At 37.9% G+C, this 20,977-nt stretch overlaps 1 protein-coding gene across 1 annotated transcript in view; it reads right to left on the bottom strand.

Annotated features, from left to right (window-relative positions):
* Nucleotides 1–2,049: 2,049 nt before the first annotated feature.
* Nucleotides 2,050–20,977, bottom strand: part of LOC104516709 (1-phosphatidylinositol 4,5-bisphosphate phosphodiesterase epsilon-1-like) — a gene marked incomplete at both ends in the record, with an annotated part of 37,056 nt that continues 18,128 nt past the window's right edge. Inside the window, 16 exon segments of the mRNA XM_010161131.1 lie at nucleotides 2,050–2,173; nucleotides 3,154–3,312; nucleotides 3,395–3,511; nucleotides 3,935–4,042; nucleotides 5,803–5,968; nucleotides 6,107–6,168; nucleotides 7,164–7,402; nucleotides 8,334–8,470; nucleotides 8,556–8,678; nucleotides 13,233–13,392; nucleotides 13,783–13,834; nucleotides 13,837–13,917; nucleotides 14,800–14,982; nucleotides 15,488–16,154; nucleotides 17,901–17,942; nucleotides 20,177–20,385. Of these exon segments, the coding sequence (XP_010159433.1) occupies nucleotides 2,050–2,173; nucleotides 3,154–3,312; nucleotides 3,395–3,511; nucleotides 3,935–4,042; nucleotides 5,803–5,968; nucleotides 6,107–6,168; nucleotides 7,164–7,402; nucleotides 8,334–8,470; nucleotides 8,556–8,678; nucleotides 13,233–13,392; nucleotides 13,783–13,834; nucleotides 13,837–13,917; nucleotides 14,800–14,982; nucleotides 15,488–16,154; nucleotides 17,901–17,942; nucleotides 20,177–20,385 (2,629 nt within the window).

Here is a 20,977-nt window from a genome sequence, read left to right as displayed (position 1 = left end):
ATTCCCTGTCTCCCTGCGCTGCTCACTGGGAGGAGGGAGCAAAGCTGAAACCAGGAAGTAGGGAGGGGTGAGAGGAAGGTGTTTTATTTCTCATTATCCTACTCTGATTTGATTGGTAACAAATTAAATTGTTTTTTATTCCCCAAGTCCAGTCTGTTTTGCCCGTGACTGTAACCGGTGAGTGATCTCTCTGTCCTTGTCTCAACCCACGAGCCTTTCCTGTTATTTTCTCCTCCCCATCCCACCAAGGGAGAGGAGTGAGCCAGTGGCTGTGTAGTGCTTTGTTGCTGGCTGGGCCTAAACCACAACAGCAAGTAATGTCAGCAACAGACCAACTGGAAAGACATCCTGTGCTTACACCTTCTCTGAACATGGTATGTAGAACCCAAAGAGGCACCCATTAGACTTGAAGGTTCAGTGAGTGAAGCACTTTACCTAGGAGAACATGCCCAACTGCACAGACCAATGGTCCACCTAGCGCGGCATTCTCTGACAGTGGCAACAGGAGATGCTGTTTAAAGAGAGCATCCAGCCCCTAGTCACAGCCCACTTCCCTTGTGCCACCCCAACATCCACAATTGCTGAATATTAGGGACGTTGGACCATACATTTCTACCTATACCATTTTCTTATAAACATGTCCATGGATTTGTCCAATCCTGTGTTTCAAGCTGCTGATACTGTTTGCCTCCGCAATTTCCCGTGGCAGCTAATTCCAAAGTTTACTACCAGCTACACAAAGAAATACTTTATTTCACCTGTTTTAGACTTATCTTCCACTTGTTTTAGTGATCACCTCCTAGATCTAAGGAGTAGCAGTTCTGTGCTCCTTTTATCTACCACTTCATGATTTAGTAAACCTGCTTCAAATTCACCCCTCGGTTCTCTACCGGCTGGCCTTTTTAGACTTGTGCAAGACCACCACCACACTTCCCTTTACTTTTTTCGTTGCCCTCTTTCTAAGTTCCTTAACTCCATCATATAATTCTCAAAATCTGGAGGGAAAAACTGGACACCAAACTCAAGTTGTGGTCCGTTAAGGTTTTATACAGAAGCAGAAGGATGTTTCATTTTCAGTACTGTTCCTGGTGATCCCCATCTTTTGGCTGTTGCTGCACACCAAGCTGAGGCTTTCAGAAACCTTTCAATTAATTCCATGGCCTCCCAAATTGTCACTGCCATTGTTGAGCTTAGAATCACACAAGCTAAGTTTAAGTTTTTTCCCCTAAGTTACCTTATCTTTATCTACACTGAAGCACATCTGTAACTTTAGTGTCCCCTTGGTCAGTTTTGTGACTCATTTATGGAGTTTAAGAAAGGTGCAGCATTTAACTACCCAAAGAGCTTGGTATCACTTGTACCACCACTTCGGTCTCATGGGGGAAACTCACTGTGATCTACTTTGATATATTCTCTGGAAAATCAGCAATGAAAAATAAAAGTAACCCATTTAGATGCATCTAGCTTGTGCCATCCATGCATGGGGGTTTTGAGAAATGTCCTTTGACAAAACATGAGGGGATTAAATGTTTCTGACTCCAGCTGTTTTCTCTACCAGAATCTACCAGCTCTGCAGCAAGAGAAGCAAAACAAGATGCATGACTTCAGCTCAGCTGCCGCAGTCTGGTACATTCTGTCCTTCACCTGTAGTTAAATCCAACATGCCTGACTGAACTGGAGAGCTAAGGAAGTAGTAGAAGTTACTAACTGCAGTATTTTTTATCACCTCTGGCATGCCAATCATTATATCCAATCTATGTTTTTACATAATATAAATTATATAATTTATGAAGACTATAATTTAGCACACACTGCACAGTAAAAACATCCAGTGGTTGGAGTTAAAGTCACACTGAAGTCCTCTACAAAGTCAAATTATTTTACTGTATTATAGAATATTGCACCCAAGTGCCACTGAGGACATTTAGTACATCTTCCTCTCACAAGGTAAGATCAGCATACCTACATCATTCCTGAACTAGAGTATTTATGTGCCTTATTGCTACAATTCTAACAACAGCACTGAAATAAATAAATATATGTTGTTACCATCAGAGAGAGATTCATAGTCATAGTCATATTCATCCTCTTCATCTTCTTCCTCTTCATTGGTAGGGGTGGGGTTGCTAGCACCATTGCTAGCCTGTGCTTGCATATGCGCCAGCTGGTGAGCCTGCAGCAACAGAACCACTTATTCATTATCAGTAAGTATTTTTAAAAAACCAAAGAGTTCTCCTTACTGTTTGCATCTTATTTTATTTATATGAAAGCACTGAATAAATGTAATGAGGAATAAGTGAGATTGTTAAGATCAAACTAAAATAACACTTCAAGGGGTTTAATATAAAGAAAATACGTATTGGTAGAAAATTACCCAATAAGATATGAATCCTGATTAATTACAGGAAAATGTCCACTTCGCATATTATTCACATCAAGACTGCCTTTTTCCCGTCTGAGGCATGCTGTTTTGGAAATGTCCACATACTGGTACGATCAGTGTGATTTACTTATTTGGATGCCAGAATTCAATTCTAATTCAACTGTGTTTACATTCTGGGTAAAAGCAGTTAGTTTTCAAGGAATCAATTTAACTGCTGACTAACCACAGACATTGTTAAATTGAGGCTACCAGAGATGCAGCCCTAGTTTACCAGAAACCTAAACATTTCCCATATAGGTATAAGCACTACTTGAATAGCAGAGTACTCCTGAAAAGGGATTAAGAGAGTATTTGCCTGGCTTGAATATGAAAAAAGAAACAAAGAAGAATTCTACTAAAAATTGCTACATACTGTATATACACACACATACTCCATGCGTATCAGTATTTCTCAACAAACATGAAGACCAAATGTTACAGCTTCAGAGTGAAACGTCATTTATGTTTATTATATAGGGCAGGTAGTAATAATTGTAATATTATTCTGTAAAAGTAAAATACACTAACATTTTGTTATGCTGTCTCTAAACTTTATTATATGATTTGTCGATTTATTTGAAAGTGTTGCAATCCACTGTGAGTCTTCCAAGCGTGAACATTCATTAGATTATTCTTCTGCACGTACTCAAACAGCAAAAAACTTCCAACACAAATGAATTATTTCTAACAAAAGTTAGGTCTCACTGCTTGTTATGAAGGAAGGACTTTACCTTTTGCTTCAATATATCCACTGGTGTTTGATGGGCTTTGAGCTTCTTGTTTTTAAGCAGGATTTTTCTTTTCAGTTGGCCAGGTGAAGGAAGCATGGGATCATCAGAAAAGTCACTCTCAAATAAAAACTTCGTTACCAGCTTATCTCCAAATACATTCTGAAACATCAAGAACACGTGATGTATTATAGAAAATCTGAGGGCATGTGCTTAGAATAATTTACCACAATTTATGGCCTACCTTGAAAATTTCAGCCATCTTGCGCTGCTGAGGCAACGAACAGTGGTTTTCTATAGATATAATAATGGGCATGTCTGAGGTGATAAATGCATTGCGATCAATAGCTTCAACTACCTCCTGTGAGAAGGAAAGGTCAGGTAAAGAACATGTGATTACTTGACAGCATTCAGTTAACTTCCTGTTACCTGAAAGGGGAACAAGGAAGGCATCTGTTTTCCCCTCTAAAAAGAAAGAATCCACAATTTTCTTTCAAAACAAGCTCCTACACATCCACCTAGCATCTTGCTACAACAGAATTGGTAACAGCTACTTCTGTGAGTTATGTTGACACCAGAAAATTACAGTACATATGCTACAAAAACTAATTTGAAATGCGTAATGTTTACAATTGAAGAGTTCATGTCTGATGTAGTCCATAATTCATATTCTGTTAGGATTTAGACCATTAGGACTTGTACTCTTCTAGTAGGCAATTTTTTTCCTTCATTAAAGTTACTGATTTTCTTCTCATTTTGTTTCTATGTGCAATTACCAGCATACCTTAAAAGAGATCTTAGTAGTAAGAGTGTGCCCATGATAAATAATAGGCATCCCGTCATCGCCATCCCAGCAGTCTAATTCTACACTTCTGCAGCCTTGTAAAAGAACCTACAATGCAATTGAACAGTGTAAGCATGTAGAAGTCACAGTCTCATGCCATCAAAGCAGAAGACAGACATTGCAGAGCTAAATGAAAGCCCAGTGACTCAGCAAAAGTGCTGGAAAGAGCAAACTCTGTGGAGTAAACATAGCACACAGAAGCTACAGTCTCCAGCTGACTGCATTCCCTATTGAGTGGGAAAATTAAGAATGTGTTTATGTTCTTTGGAGAAGTACCATAAAACTTTGAAATTCATGGTATCTTACACGGAATCTGTAGAAAGTGGTTCTTAATGTTCTGAGGGAGAGAAACATTTCCTTATTTCTCCGTGGAAAAGCAGGCATAAAGCAACATGGCAATTTATTCCAGGTTGCTACCATGACTGTAGTTTATGGGCACAGCATCTACAGTTTGTTTGGTTGTTCTTTTTCAGGCCACAGAAGAAGGCCTGAAAATAATGACTTACGAGCAACTTGCATGAAGATAGTTAGGATGGAAATGTGCCAGGCCATCTTATTTAATGGTATTCAGCTAATTTATAGCCATCCGTCCATCCATTTTTTATTTATTCATTTACTTATTTTAGAGAGCCCTACTTACTAGAAAACCACAGATGAAAGCAAAGATGAAGGATGGAAGGAAAGATAAGCTAACCCTCCTGTTGGCAGCCCAGCTTATTGTTGCTCTCAATATTTGGCATGCCTATCATTGAAAGAGTTATCTGTATTGCAATTAAATACTGACAGCAAAAATCTCAGCAACCACAATAATTTCCAGCAAAATCACTCATGAACAAAGAAAAAATTACTTCCCCTATTCAAAACCTGAATAATGAGATTCCAGGCAGTTGTGTCCATAGCTTGCACACCACCACTTCTGTGAAGAGCCAGAAGAACGTGCCCCTTCTTTTCTGGGGACAACTACTTGAGGGACAGGAAGAAGCTTTTTGGCATCATGCAAATTTTGGAGCCAGCTGAGCTCTTATCTCACTTCCCATGTATTACCAACACAAGGCTCACATCTCTCTGTGCAGTGCTACTACAGGAACCTCCTTTGCATTATTCAATGCAATCATGTCATTCGGGCTTTCCCAACACAGCCTCACACCCCTCTGTCGTACAGCTCCAGGCAAAGCAGCACATGGGACACCAGATGAGCCCTTCTCAATGGTGAGTCATTAACATTTAGAGTAATGAAAACACTGCTCAGGAAGTTTGATGCTTTCTCTAGCATCTGGTAAATACAGAGACTCACAAATATATATAAATATATACACAAACAAACACAGAACCAAAAGCCCTAGGGAGAAATCGCTCCTTTCCTGTTCACCACCAAACAGGCATAAAGTCTAAAAAACTGTAGAATATTCCTAGAAGTAATTTTTTTAGAAGTTATTGTTCCATTTGAAATTTGTCTTTGCAGTGCAATGTACAGTATTTGAGTAGTGTTTTTGACATCTGAATGAACTAAAATATTAGATCAGTCTTTCCTGTGGGAAAGTCTAATTTTAGTAGGTTGGGTCAGACCGACTGGTGTCTAAATGCTATGAATCTCAAACTAAACCCCTTTTTTTTTTTTGCCTTAGAGAAGGCATTTGAGCCCAACTGTGCTTACAGGCAGCTTTCCCACACATCATGTTTTCCAACATTTTGCAAGCAGGGGTTTAGGACATTTAGATTTTCAAAGCAAAAAGGTCATGTTTCTGCGACTTGGCAGTTAAACAAACAAGCTCATGTTGAAAACTACACAGCGATCCAATCCTGCATACCTGGCTGTAGAGCTCTACTGAGGACTCCCCTTTAAGCTGATGGCCAGTAAGGTAAGTATTGTGTGAAGATTCTATGTAGTAGTATGACAGTGGAAAGTGCAAGTCCTCAGCATTCTCTTGTGACTCATCGTTTTTGGAGGCGAAGTTGTCTTTATCCATCAAAAATCTAGAGGTGAGAAGATGTGAGGAAATGTTATGCTGTGCTAAGTATTTTGTGACTGTCATACAAACACATCAGTACACTTGTGCCATCCTTATATATATATATACACACACCCCTATAAATTAATACATAAACAATTACCTTGCAAATCCTTCAAAAGAGAGCAGCCCCTGCTGGCACATATTCACACTGGGTTCAAATTTCTATAAAGAGGAAGAAATTTATGAGATATATATAATAAAAATTCTTAGAAATATGTTTTCCTATTTTCATAGTGTAGTCTGCTCATTGAACTAACCAATCAGTATGTAAAACCAGTATTTTTGTGGATAAAGTAATTAGCCAACAGCATGCTCACACTTGTTTTACATATCACTACACAGCATACTAAACTCGTAAATCGTAGAAGCCTTCGGGTTGGAAAGGTTGGTGGGAGGTCATCTAATCCAACCTCCTGGAGAGTCAGGACTTAAGATGAAGTTAAAAAGGATCTGTTGCCAGGCATCCTCATTTCCTATTGTACTTAAACACAACATACCACCATCTCTAATTACAGAGACTTGTGGTATGCTAACCTGTTGTTTCTTTAGAATTTTCTGTCTTTTAAACTTTACAATTTTACATTACATGTTGACAGCTGAAACACACAGCTTTTAGCCTTTGTTAACTGCAAAGTGGGAGCTTCATTTTGGAGTCTATTAATTATGCATGTTTGGAAGAATTTATGTTTTCTACATACTTTCTAATCACTTCAGCCATTGTACATAACAGAATAAAATGTCCATGTTTGTTCTGCAACATTTTTCATAATAAAATAAAAATATGTGGAAATGATGTTTTTTCAAGTTCCAAATTAGGGTTAAGGTATATCAAGGGTGGTCATTCACAAGAAGAAAACAAAGTACTGTCATGAATACTTTTCCCAGATGGTGACATCCCTTTCTGGATAAAGCACACATAGACAATAAAACTTTGTTTGCATGAGGTTTTTTCTTTTTATGGATAGCTGCACACTTTTAGAGCCCAGAATAAAGACAGTATTTAAGTTTAAATTCAATTAACCTATAATGACATCAGTGTGAAAGGAGATACCCACGCAGATATGCTCTTCTGACTACAAGGCAGACAATTCCAGTGGGAGAAACAGAATTAACAAGGGTTTAAGTAAAAGGAATTGCAAGATTTTTGTATTACAGACCTGGATAATACTGAGGATTTCATCATAGGTGCAGTGTTCTCCTTGGCAATTCACCAGGAAGTCGTTTAGCTGCTGGATTCCCACTCCAAATATTCCCAGTGATGTGCTTTCAACTCCAGTGCCATTGGTTACGATACTGGCAGCAGCAATAGCATCAGATATTTGCCTCTGGTTGTCTGATAGTTGCTGCCTGCTCTTAATGAACAAACCAAGGTCTGAAACATTCCTAGTCAACAAATCTTAAAAGAAAGGAAAAGGAAATATAAGCTATAAAATTATGTGTACTATGTATACTGTATAGAATATAATGTAATATATCATACAGATGAATATCTCACTGAATATTTTAGCACTGACATAGTAAGTGAGAATAAAACCATCTTGTTTCTATTCTCTAACAGAAAAAATATTATTAAGCATACATGAAAACAGTGGGAGTGGACTATCAGTGTTCAATTACTATAAACAAAATCCAGGGACCACTCACACCCTCACACACTGTCACCCAGGACCTGCTGCTTCCTCTCACCATCACCTACCGCCTCAAAGCCTTTCCATCGCTTGTACAATTCCCATACCCTTCCTGTGCAATCACCATTTACCTTCCAGTCCGACATGCCAATTGTACTGTACCCTCCCCACAGGCTGCTTGGCAGAAAGACTGTTTTCTTTAAATATAGACAAAATGCCAGACTTAGAGTATGGTAACTGGGGAATCTGAAGGGGGACAGAGTTTTACTTCCCCTTTGTCCCACACAAAGCAGATCTACTAGGAGACAAGATAGACCAACCAAATGAGAAACAGGGCACAGCCTCCTCATTTCTCCTCCTTGCATTTGCTCAGTGTTTTAGCCCCTCCAGAAATTCTGCAACCAGATACAAATCCCTGTGTTGGGCCAAGTCACTCAGCAACAAGTTTTATGCCTCTGCTATACTGGTTACAAATACATCTAGCTAATGTAAAGCTGGAGTACTTTTTCTGCCCTTCATTTCTGAACAAAGAACCTGTCCAACATCCTGCTTACTAGGTACTAGTGGAAGTACCGCAGCAATCCTCTACTTGAACCTATAATTGATAGCTCATTATGAGATTGACTGAGACACTTTTTCTTAAGGTCAATAACTGAAGCTGTTCAGTAGTCTAACAGCTGTATTTCCTCTTTAACAAACCTAAATCAGGCTGGAATCCACTACTGTTTTCATCAATCTTCAAATTAGTGTAAAGTGGAGCAGGCTCTAAACCAGATCGATTGCAAGGCACAGCATAGACATCGAAAAGGTCTTTGAGATCCTTGCGGCTACGGACACTGCAAAAAGAGTTGAGAAGTTCAATTTTTGCTCTTTTATAAACTTGGATGAATGAGATCAGTACATAATAAAAATGTATTTTACCTGAAAGATTTGAAGAGCTCTACAAATTCCACAAAAGTCATGTTACTATCAGACACCATGAAGTTCTGAAACCCTTTCATTCCTCCTTTAACGCGGCCATGCCAGCTGCTGCTGCTCCATGTGCTAAATCACAAAGAGACTACTGTAGTTTGGTTACATTAAATTTCTACTTATTGAAACATTATACATTGCTGCATTAACACTTCATTTGTGCTCTTAATGCATTTATTACCGCTATCTGGAAGAAGCAAAGACAGCAGTATCTTACAAGACGCATAACAACACTTTGTACCTTCTTGCTTTATAGCAGCTATTCTTTTCCCTCAAGACAACTGCAGAATTTGCCAGAATTAATAATGTGTATGCATGCTATTGAAAACTCTTCTGTGTGCAAAAGGGCCTGATGAAAATGGAATGAATGAAAGCATTCTCATTTTCCCTTTAAAGAAAGCGATGCCAGTACTCTTACAGCACAGTCTGTTTATGAGGTTTGTTGAAGATTTGCTAAGGGAAAAATAAAATGGATGTAGAATTCCTTAAAGCTCTGCACTGTCAAAATAAAAAAAGTAATATTCTGACTGGATATGCAAGAAAAAAACAAATATTTTCCTTATGCATCTGGTTTTCTTATATCTGGGAGCATTAAAGGTGTAGATTTTAAGAATCGTAACACTTCACCCTTTCTGGCACTCAATCTTCACTGTGTCGCAGCCTATGGGTTTCCCAGATACTTCCCAAGAACAGTCAGGATTATCATCAGATATCTTAAAGACAGGTCAAGTTACAGTCCTCCTTTTAGGCTTGGACACTAGCCTCTGGAGGCCACTTTCTTCTAGAAATGAGGTTCTAATTATTTCCTCCTTTCAGCTTTGTGGGCTGAAGGAAGGAAAGCAAACTGGAGTTTCTTGAGAGCAAAAGCAGAAAAATGATCACTGGCTGTTCAGTGCTAATTATTTTAGTTGACTTGAGTAATACCAAACCCAGCCAATTTCTTTATAACTGCAGTTTTTAACCCAAGTTGTGCAGCTCAACAAAGTTTTTGAAGCAGAACCAGTACATTTCCAAAAGCCACATCCCAAAATCTTTAGGCTGTTACAGGATTTAAACTAGTAATTGTATTCAGGCCCCAGCTTGAATTATCCCTTGAGCAGTAAGAACAAGTCCTTAGTGAATTTTGTGTACTGATTTGTAATGATGGGCTGAGATCTTAGGCCTCTTCCTAGGCCTAAACACCAATGCACACACACTACAGGAATGGGATCCACCAGCACCAGCATCCCAGAAAGGAAGGTACCTAGGCAACCAGCACAAATATCAAGAATTGTCTAGTTTAAACCATAACTAAGTCCAGAAGTTATAGTATTTGTTTCAAAATATCAGACTAAGTGACTGTGTGTCAGACTTTATTGCTCTGTAATGTTCAAATCTACAAATCCATTAATCTACAAATTCTGTCATCAGGTTCAGTACAAATAGTTCCAACTCTGTAATGGAAAAACAGGACCAGCTTGTTCTCCAGTGTTCCTAAAGACACTTGCAGTCACCTGTTGCAAGCAGGAGACTTTCACATAAATATGAGAGATCAGATTCCTCAATTCCCTCCTGGCCTGCGATGGATGCATGCAATTGAAAACAGAATGTGATTTAAAAGTATTAAAAAATATCATCTACTTTACTTGATAAAGTTCTATTTGTTTGACATCACTATGGCAAGTACTGACATACTGCATATAACTTTTTGACTAAAATAATTCTTAACATTTTTATCAGACAAGTAAAACAAACCATGATGAGAAAAGTCTCTTGACTCCAGAAAAACAGACTGGAACTGTAGAGTACTGAATGGAAGACCAGCAGAAGATAATAACGCTCAGCATTGCCTTGGATGTGATCACTAAAGAGTATCTTCCACAATCATTCCATGGGTAATAAATACAGGTTATCAAAAAAAAAAAAAAAAAAGCCAAAAGCCCTAAGAAAATCCCACTACCTCCAACCACCACAACTGTAATCAGAAGCAGTCTGGATTATACCTGCATAGAGCTAATGAGAGAGACAGTTTACTCTGTCTTTGCAAAAAAAGCCCCCATCTCTAATGTCCCAGTGGCATTACCACCCTTTCTTCCTCTGCCCTGCTTCACCAAGGCCAAGTTGGATGAGGCTTTGAGCAACCTGGTCCAGTGGAGGGTGTTCTTGTCCATAGCAATGGGGTTGGAACTAGATGGCCTTTAAAGTCCCTTCCAACCCAAACCTTTATGTGACTCAAAGATTCTTCACCTATGTGGCACTGGATTGCCAAAGAACTTGAGAATGGGATGGATGCACATCTGCTTTGAAAGAATGACAGAAGACAGCTGCAGGCTACCTGTGCCTGAAAATAATCCGGACATCTGGATTTTGCAAGGATTTAGTCTCAACGTAAATTATTTGTGAAGAGGTCAGGAATATCAAGGTTGTGAGTTATATATGTAAAAATACTTTTTTTCATTCTCTGTCTATAAGAATTACTATTATTTAAATTTGCAACAATCAGCTCCTCTTTTTAAATTGCTATTATTATATTTAGGGTGGGGTTTTTTCACTTTAAGAAATTTTATTTGTTCTATTATAACTACCGATCACATAATGCACATATTATGTGGCCAGAGAAAAAAAAAGCTAGAAATCTCTCTTGCTTTCTTTCTCCTAACTGCTACACTGCAGCTAGCAATCATTTGTTACCAGCTCAGCTTTCCGTGCCACAGAGGCTTCTGTGCAGCCTGGTGCTTGTACGCATTTACATAGCTTTGCACAGATTAGAGCCAACAACGTTATTAATCCAGATTAGCAACTGGATTTAGACTCAGACACTGACAAGGTTTCATAGTTGGAGGCAGGGTTAGACATGAGCTGGTTGAGCACATGAGGTGAGTGTGTGATCCCTCACAGAACCCAGCGCCTAGGGGAGCAGGGAGCAGAGGGTCCCACTGGGCTGCACAGAAAGCTGAGCTGGTAACAAACGGGGTGGGTGATCACAGGACTTCGCAGCAAAGCAGAGAGACAACTATTGGCTATCTTAGACTGACTGATCACAGTTGAGGCCCTACAGGTATTTCTTTCCTTTAGCACGTGTGAAGCGTTCACACACATGAAAACGGGCAAGTACAATTCAGACCTATCAAAGGCCCAAAGGGTAAAAAGCGAGAATAAAACTCTCTCCAGTGCTCCAAGTCTCTTAATGACTCATGAAAACTTGGTCAAGGTAATGGATAAAACATGCAGTTCTGTTCTGAGGAGGATTTTCTCAGTACAGATGAAACAGCCATACAGCTGTATCCTGAGCAAATTCTAATAAGAAGGGTCATATCAAGTTGAGGAGAGCTCTACCAAGCTACGCCGTGGAGTTTCCAGACAACTCTGCCAGGGAAAATCTGTCATAACTCAGGGAGGCCCACAGTGCTAAGCTGCTCAGGGTTCTGTACAGAAACCAAGGACTGAGAGGATTTAAAGGAATATTAGCTGTCCTTCCGCAGGGAATGCAAGTTCTCCATTGAGCCTTTTAATCTCATTTAGAGAACAACAATTATTTTGGCATAAAAGCAAAAAGCAGATTTGCAAAACAGAGAAATATTTTCTAGGGGTAGCAAAGCAGTATTTCTTCAGTTTAATGTAAAAGAAAGCTATTCCAATCCTTTAAAAAAAAAAAAAGAGAGAAATATCGTATAGAGATATATCGTAGTCTGGCATATTCATCCCATGGTTGTGAAAGACAGTGAAGAACAGAAGTAAAGAACATAGCAAGAGTCTCAGAAAGCAGTGTTAAAAGGAGAAGCAGCCAAGCACAGATGCCCACGGGTGGCTCGACTACTCACACCTATTGCCAAACCCAACTGTTTTAAGCATTAAAAAAAATCCCTAAGAAATACAGCATAAACCATTACACAAGACATATCTCTTCAAAAAGAATGTTCTATCGGCAGCGGTAATCTCTTCCATTTTTTATCATTCTTCCCCTGGAAAACCCAAGATTCATACTCATGACATACCTCAGTATTCATTCTCTTACAGGCACTGGAAGGCCTCTGTTGAGCCTGCCTTATGTCAGAAGGTACCATCCACATCCCTGGCTTACTATCACTGTTAGATTATTACTACTACAACTACTACCACCACCACTACTACTACTTATAGGATTAATATAACAGTGCACTATGTCACTGCACAACCTTTTGCACTAAGTGACACAAGAAGGATGAATGTTCAAGGAGGAGAGGCCTATAAGAGAAAGATTTCAAATCTCCTCCTTAAATTTCCCAATACAGTACTGCAATCATCACCAGGAATGTCAGCAGAAGTTAATACTACCTCAGGTAGAAATGACTTGTGCTGAGAAACCTCAGAACTTCACATATCTACAACATTTCTGTTGATTTTTATTATACAGAAGATGACTATAACTACATTTTGGAGAAGAACTGGAGAAAGAGTTAAACTTCATATTTGTGTAGTTTTGGAACAGCATTCCAATCTGCTTCTGTAACAGACATAAACTGAAGCAGGCTGCTCAGGGACTTGCTACAAAGCCATTCTCAGATTCATGGTACTTCAGCTTAAATGCCCTATGTTGTCACATTGACAATAATTAAGTAACAGTAATTTTTTTTTCTTTTTAAATCAAAGTATCAAATTTGTCCTTACCTAGACTGACTCTTGCTTGAAGACATTACAGGAGAGGAGACTGGTCTTGCTGGAGAAGATGATGTAGATCCTAAATTAGGAGACCCAGATGCTGTCAGAGAATGAGCTCTTCTTGATGGCAGGTTGTTAGATGGAGAAGCATTTATAATAATATTTTGATCTACAGAGAAATCAAAAGTTTGCAGCACCATTACAACAGCTGGCCCACTAACAATGCTTTTGTCAGAGCGCGCTATATCATAATTCATTAACGCACAGTAAGACAATAAAGGGACTCTAAATTTATCCCAAGACAGTCAAAAAGAAACATTCTGAACAACACTTATACACCTATTTGATCTGAATGGAAAAGAAGTGCTACTGAAACTAAATGAAAGAATAATTATGAACAACTACAGAAATTAATTTAAAAGTTTAGAGTCTTCAGAGTTTCAACTGCAAACACAGTTTTATATCATAAATGTATTTTAGCACCCTAAAACTGTCTGTGTAAAAACACTGAGCAAAACCTTGAGGGACTTTCAATACAGCACTGACGTGATGTATGTACCTGGTTCTTCTTGTTCATCAATATCTTGAGGATCTGAAACGTTTATGTTACGGAACCGCTTCTGTTACGGTATTCTTTACAACTTTTTGCCTTCCGAGTTGCCATTTCATCATCAGTGGCCTCTCCACTTTCACCCTAGAAATAATGAGCACAATAATAAACATCCTAAAAACTCTACTACTCCCATTCTTTATCAGTGCAATCTGTAATGAAACCGTGAGATAGATCAGCTATTCCTTAGGAAACAAATTCCTATAAGACCAAGACAAGTAGAAAAGAGACAACTTAAAAAGGATACACAGTAAAGTGTGGGACCATTAGGTGTTACCTCAGTTTCACATCACAGAGGACGACAGTGACCACACATCCTCAAAGTGGTGCAGCTGGGTTTACACTATTCCACTGGTGCAAAGGAGCCCTAAAGATGATGGACCTTGTAATTTGAGGATCTCCCCTACGTGCCCAATAGAACAAGTGGAGAGTGTAGAGCTGCTAGTGCCTGTATTCTCCTCTCTCCTGGCTATTGCTACAAGCGGTTGAGTCCAGGAAAAGAGAGGAGACCGCCAGACAAAGTCCAGTGTTCCTGTCACCCACAAAAGATAAAACTGCATGCTAACCTGAGGCAGAGTAACAGTGGTGATGTTTCTGGGAACATGAAAACAAAAAGGAGCAAAGAAACTGACACTGGCCTCCAAACACCACTTTGCATGCTAATATTTTTATTATTACCAATATTTTACATTTATATTGAGGTAGCACCTAAAGATCTCAACAAGATTCTGTCCCCTTCTGCTAGTCCCAGCACCCACACATCCTGAGAATGTTTCAAGCATGAGAAAAGAAACCCAAACTATTGTAAAACAGTAATCCCCAAACCTGAAACTGCGATAAACACTTGTAAAATCATCATCTAACTTCTTTTCTCTGGTTCAGAATACAGCTAGCTACACAGTAACTGTAGAAAGGAAACAGATCAGCCAGATAAGCAAAAAATACATGAATAACAAGATATTCTACCCTCATGAGTACTTTCTTCTTTTTCTTAGCTGCACTTATTGCCAGAGTGTTGTTTCTCTGTACACTAGGCTTCTCGGTGCTTTTGGTGAGAGTCCCTGTGCTCGTGTTTCTTGCACTCCATCGTCTGCCTCCAAACAGTTCAACCGCCTGAGCCAAGGTTGGGCCTTCAAACCTTCCATCCTCCTATAAAAATTCTCAGTGTTAACAAAACAAGGAGAATAAGAACAGACACACTTCCTTAAGCAAAAATAGAGACATCTCTAAGGAACCAATGAAAAACAAAACATCAAGAGGAGGCAATTTTTAATTACTGCTTGAATATCAAAGGGCTATTTTGTTGGCTATTTTGGTGGTTTGTTTTTTTTTTTCTGGCCTGAATGCTCATCGCTCAGTTTCAGCACCTTTTAAAGTACAGTCATTGCCTTTTCTTTAATAAAATACTTATTCCAAAGCTCCAAACATATGAAGAGCTTCATAATGAAAAAAAGATTTAACTTCAGTTTGTTGAAAAGATGTAAAGCTTGACAGAACATTATGTGGAGAATCAGATCTTATTGACTTAAGCTGTGTTACAACGTTGGAGATTTGGTACTCATCTTTAATCTTAGCTTACTTAGAAACTAATTTCATTACGTTAAGATGTGGACAGCTTTGAACTCTTCTTATACAAAATGACACCATCTTTTACCTGGTAAAGGCTGACATACTGTTTCCGTAGCCACTGTAGTCTTTGATCGGGGAATCTCCTCATTTTTCTTACAGCTTTAGTCAATTCCATCAATCCATCATACAGCATTCTGGCAGTATATTTTGGAGCAACAAAGTGCAGCAACTTATTATCAGTAGTCTGAAGTCCATAAAGTAGTGTTATACCATTTTCTTCAAGGGACATACTACAAAGTTTATTCTGAACACACACAGTGTGCATATCAATGCCAGAGTGTCCCATATATACAGCCTTGGCTGAAAACAAGTCCAAAAAACCTTCCACCAGCCCAGTATTACCAAGAAACTGGTATTTTCCAAGCTCAGCAGTGTTACTCAGCACACTCAGTTTTGCTTTAGCATTTGCAGGGCAAACCGTTGTGGGTTTTGTCCAAGTCAAAGTACTATTGTCAGGCTGAAGTTGAAGAAAGCAACGTGCAGAGAGATGTGTCTCCTGGTCGTAATGAATGACGGTTGCCCCTTGTTGCATGAACTGATGGACATCGGCCCTGACGGATAACACGTACCAGGGAATGAGTTCTATCCCATGGCAGAAAGCCTTTTGTTGCTCTTCTGTTGAATTCGTGTCCCACTCCTTCAACTGCTCAAATATATCACTTTCAGAATCTGAAAGATCTCCGATTATAAATCTGTATGTGGACAAAGATGAGAGACATATTCAGTGATACATGTGCTGATTTTTGCTATGATTGATGAATATTTTTTCTGCTACAGTTTAAATAAAAGACTACTATCGTCATTACATAATTTGGACTTACTAAACTAACATCTGTAGTTTTTTACACTATTACAATTTATGTTACTGCAAGTTTGAATTAATAATTCCTTAATAATTATTAATAATTGCTGCTACCATTAATTATAACTCCTGAAACAATATAATTCTCTTTTCTTAGAACTTTCTGAACACTGCATTAAAATATAAAAAAAAAAGGTTCATTTGGATCACACTGCATTAAAATATAAAAAAAAAAAAAGGTTAATTTGGATCTTAAAGCCAAGTGATTCCAGTTTCTAAATCCACAGCCTAAGATTGCTTCAGCTGAAACATCAAATACCATATGTGGAAATCGCTACAAGGATCTAGTGGCCTGAAGACAGGAGTGCTAATCTCTGTTTTATTATTGCTTTAATGTGCAGACCTTTGACATTATATAATTCTCTGATTAACACTTGTAGAATAGAGGTTAAAATACTTCCTTATAAGAAGGCAGCAATAATTTTATCAGATACTTTCCATTAAAAAATGTAATTTTACTTAAGCAAAATATTAACATGAAACTTATATGCAGTAACCAAGATTTTTGAAATATTTTACCATAATTAGAATCAGTAGATACAGAACAACAATAAATGAAGTAGTTTAAATAGAATTTATTCCCTGCAGAGGCTTCTAACATGTATGAATATGCAAATGTTCAATATTTTGATACTGCTGTAATGAACCTAAAAAAGAGCAAACTGTCCTGGGTACAGCAGAACTAATGAAACACATTTTCCTAAGGATATCCAGCCAATAAAATCCAAACCAGTTTCCTCTGCCTATTCTTTGAGGCATCTTATCCTGATACCCTCAGTGCTTTCCCCCTTCGTACTACCACAGTACTCTCAGCTCCTGTCCGTGTCCTACCAGCTGAGCAACAGACAATTCATGCTGGGACTTGTTCCAAGTCACACAAATGATCCCCCTAAACTAAACAGCATAGATAACCATTAGCTCTTCCTCAAACTCTTCTCTACCCAAGGCACTAATTAAACTGAATTTTTCTCATATTTCATACAACAATTCTAATGATTCCTCTATGAATTTATTAACCGGGGAGATCTCTGCCTCTCCGCTAAATTCAGCGAGAAAGGGCCAACAGACTGCGGATTTATTGTTTGTAGTGAGGGGACTGAGAAAGGCAGAATAACTGTATCCGCCTTAACTGGAGCTCTATGTCCTTAAGAAATCTTCCTAAAAATAAAGCTCATGCATTCTTACTGAGCTGGTATAAACTGTCTTACCAGAGTCTTACCAGACACGTGTACATTAAAATCTTTATTTGTATTATACAAGATTAAGATTTTCAAACAACTAAAGCAGCTCTTTCTTCCCCATGCCCTCAAAACAATCAAATATGTCTCTGCAAAAATGCTAGAAAATGTATTCTGAGACTAGATGTGTATGGCTGGAGGGTCTAGTATAGTGGAGACAGAAATGGCAGCGCTTCGTTTATGCCTTATTTCCCATGTGATAGCACTGGCATGCTGCAGTTTAAAACATACGAGAAGCAGGTAAGCCGTGCACACGCACAACACCACACACAGAAACATGACCTCTGACGTGAGCTGCCAGGAGCGACACAGCCATCAGTTACTGAGAACGCACTTACAGAACTCGGTTTGAACCAGAAGCTTTCTTTACATGTGCTGCACTGAGATTCAAGGAGATGAAAAGAAAGGATAAAGGAAACATTAAAACAGATTGCAGTTTTAGAGAGGAAAATTGCATGGGATATGAAAAGGAAAAAAAATTTGAGGTTTTCCCCTTTTATTTTATTTTAAAAGGTATTTACTGTAATTAGGAAAGCTTAAAAGTGAAGATGTGATCAGGCTAATAAAGCGGTGATTCAAAATTCAGAATATCTTAATGGGTCATTTGATGACTAATTCTTTAAAAACTGTATTTCAAACTTGAAACTTTTTGTCTTTTCCTAGCTACCTTTATTTACTTGAGAACTGTCAAGACAGAGGCCTAACAAAGATTAAAGTTTGATATTTATCTGGCGTGTACACAACTTCAGGATAATTAGACAGGTCACTGATTAGAGAGTGACAGAGCTGATTTGCTAACACAACTGGGAAAGTAATTATAATCACTACCCACTGATTTTATTAGACACCTTTCATTTTCTTCAAATCAAACTAACCTACCAGCTTTGGTGGGTTCATGTTGCACAATACTAATCCAAATCAGCAAAAGGCAAATGAATTCAAAATCTTCCTTGCAATTTTGAAGTAATGAGAAACATGTCATACAGTGTATTTTTCTGCCTTTATGACCACAATATTACAATTACCAGGTAATACATAAACATTATATAATTTATAACTATAATCTTATTATATAAAGATAATTATATAAACTTTAATTACCTATCTGCCATTTTGTTCATTTAAATGTTGAACTTTCATTTCAGTGTCATATTAGCTTTTTTTACATTTAATTCCTACTTTAATTAGAGTAGAATTTACTGGATTATATTTAAATATAAAGTACAAATAACTAATTTACCAATAACTGATTTCATAAACACATAACAAAGAGAACTTAATTTTCTCCATACTGTTCTTTTATATTTATATCCTACTTTGTGCATGCTGGTGAAATGTTGATTTCCCTAGCTTATTTTCCATTTGAACTGTGAGTTGTAAGCTGATTTTAAAGCATATCAATAAACAAGAATAATTCCTGCAAGAAAGTATTTGAACTGAAGTAAGTCAAGAGACAACAAAAATGGACAGAGAAGCGGGTCCGTCTTTCTTGGCTTAAACTACTGCTCGACCCTCCAGAAGCAACTAAAGCCAGATGTGAATAATTCTATTAGAAACCATTCTTTCAGGAAATAATGATTATTTATTTGAAATTAAATTTAGAATTGCATGGTAATGAAATAAATGCATTTAAAACAGGAAGATAGCAGTTCCTTTTCAGGCAGTCACTTATTAGATTTTTTGTGTAAGAAGCTGAAATATGTTGGATACTTCTGCATATAGGGATGTTTCTGATACACTTTATCAATAAAATAACTCAAGCAGTGACCTAAGCAAGCCCTCACGTAATCTGACCACACTTCACCTCTGAGCAGTACAGTTCTGTTACTTTATTTGAAGTTACTCTAACAGGGTTACGTAGTTTAAAGCTGACAGACCTATGTCTATACCAGCTGCACCTTCACTGCAAAGCAGCATTCTGGAAGATCCAGTGATGCCTTAAACTTGGCATTTACAGTATTTCTTGCTGGTGAATGGTACAGAATATACCAGGTTTTTGAAGTGAAAATCTGAGATTACTTAGCACTGGGCTTTTTTACATGGGGCACAAATAAGTAAACTTCTATAGCAGGACTACAGCAACCCGAAAATTCAAAATATGTACTGACTTACGAATGTTTTCTGGGCATAATTTAAAAGCCTCAAACAAACATGTCCTTAAAAGAAGAGGTCTCTTGAAGGACAATAAATAACTTTTATTTAGAAGGGGGCAGAACGCTGCCTGAGTATGCAGAATATAATGTTCTGAGCTCTGATAACAGATATGTCCTGGTGCTATTCCTGTCACCACAGATCAAAATTGTAATCGTAACTGTGGATTTTTAAAGCTCTATGTGTAAGACAAAAAGGATTTACCCTTATCGTGAGAGGAAGTAATTACATCATGAGGGAAAATATAACTATACAGAGATTTTCCAAGCATTTGGGCATCAGATACTTAACATAACTGCAGGGGAGAAAAGCTCTCCCCTGCAGTTATGAATTGGAAGAGGATAAATACCAGGGAAGATGTCAAACTCACCCTTATTTCTAAAAGCAAGACTTGGTAAAAGGAAATTAAAGATAAAACCCATGAAATGTACATGTGACAATAGAAAATAAAAATGGGACCTACTGGTACCGGTTTTTGTCCTTCAAAGAGTTTTTTCTTGAATTGCTTCCTTCACTATAATTATCTTCACCCTCTTCAGATTCCAAACTGCGATTGCAGCTCCGAATAGTTTGAAAGATATTGTTTGCTGTTGATTCTTTTTCTGGATTATTTAAACCATCTTGGCCTACTCGTTGCAAGAAATTATCTTGTCCATTGTAATCTGAAACAAACTAAAGATATCTAAAAGATTAGTATCTCTATTATTTCTCACTGGAGAAATTTTTACAAGAATGAAGACTATTTAGCATATATATCCCATTAGCTTCTAATGGGATTTTGTACCTACTCGCAAGCCTGAACAGACCATATCACTACATAAATCAAGTAACGTAAGTTACAATAACTCCTGAAAACTTTTTAAAAGCCTCAGTCTTAATTTTTTCATGTAACATAGGCATTTTTCTTTTAAAACCAGAATGATAAAACTCAAAGTAATTGCCTCTTTTCATAGATGAGAAGCTTGATCCACTGAGCTTCTGAATTCTGTTTTTAAGGAACTAAAAACCTTCCAATTCCCAATGAGTTACACGGAAGTCAAAGAGTTACATCTTTAAGGATTTATATATTTACTTTACCCGAAGTATAAACATGATCATTGGTACTACCGGTAATTTCTCAGTACTCCAGTACTGAACTAGTTATAAAAAATGAAATCTAAATCGCTCCAGTAACTATGGGAATTAAATTGAGGTCCATGCAACTGAACTTTACTGTCTGGTAACAGTCTGATTTAGAAAACTTTAATTAGATGATGCCTTTGTA

This window comes from Eurypyga helias, unplaced genomic scaffold, assembly GCF_000690775.1.
Source record: "Eurypyga helias isolate BGI_N326 unplaced genomic scaffold, ASM69077v1 scaffold14961, whole genome shotgun sequence".
Classification (NCBI taxonomy): Eukaryota; Metazoa; Chordata; class Aves; order Eurypygiformes; family Eurypygidae; genus Eurypyga; species Eurypyga helias.
The sequence above is the reverse complement of the archived record's forward strand: the minus strand, read 5'-3'. Positions and strand labels throughout refer to the sequence as shown.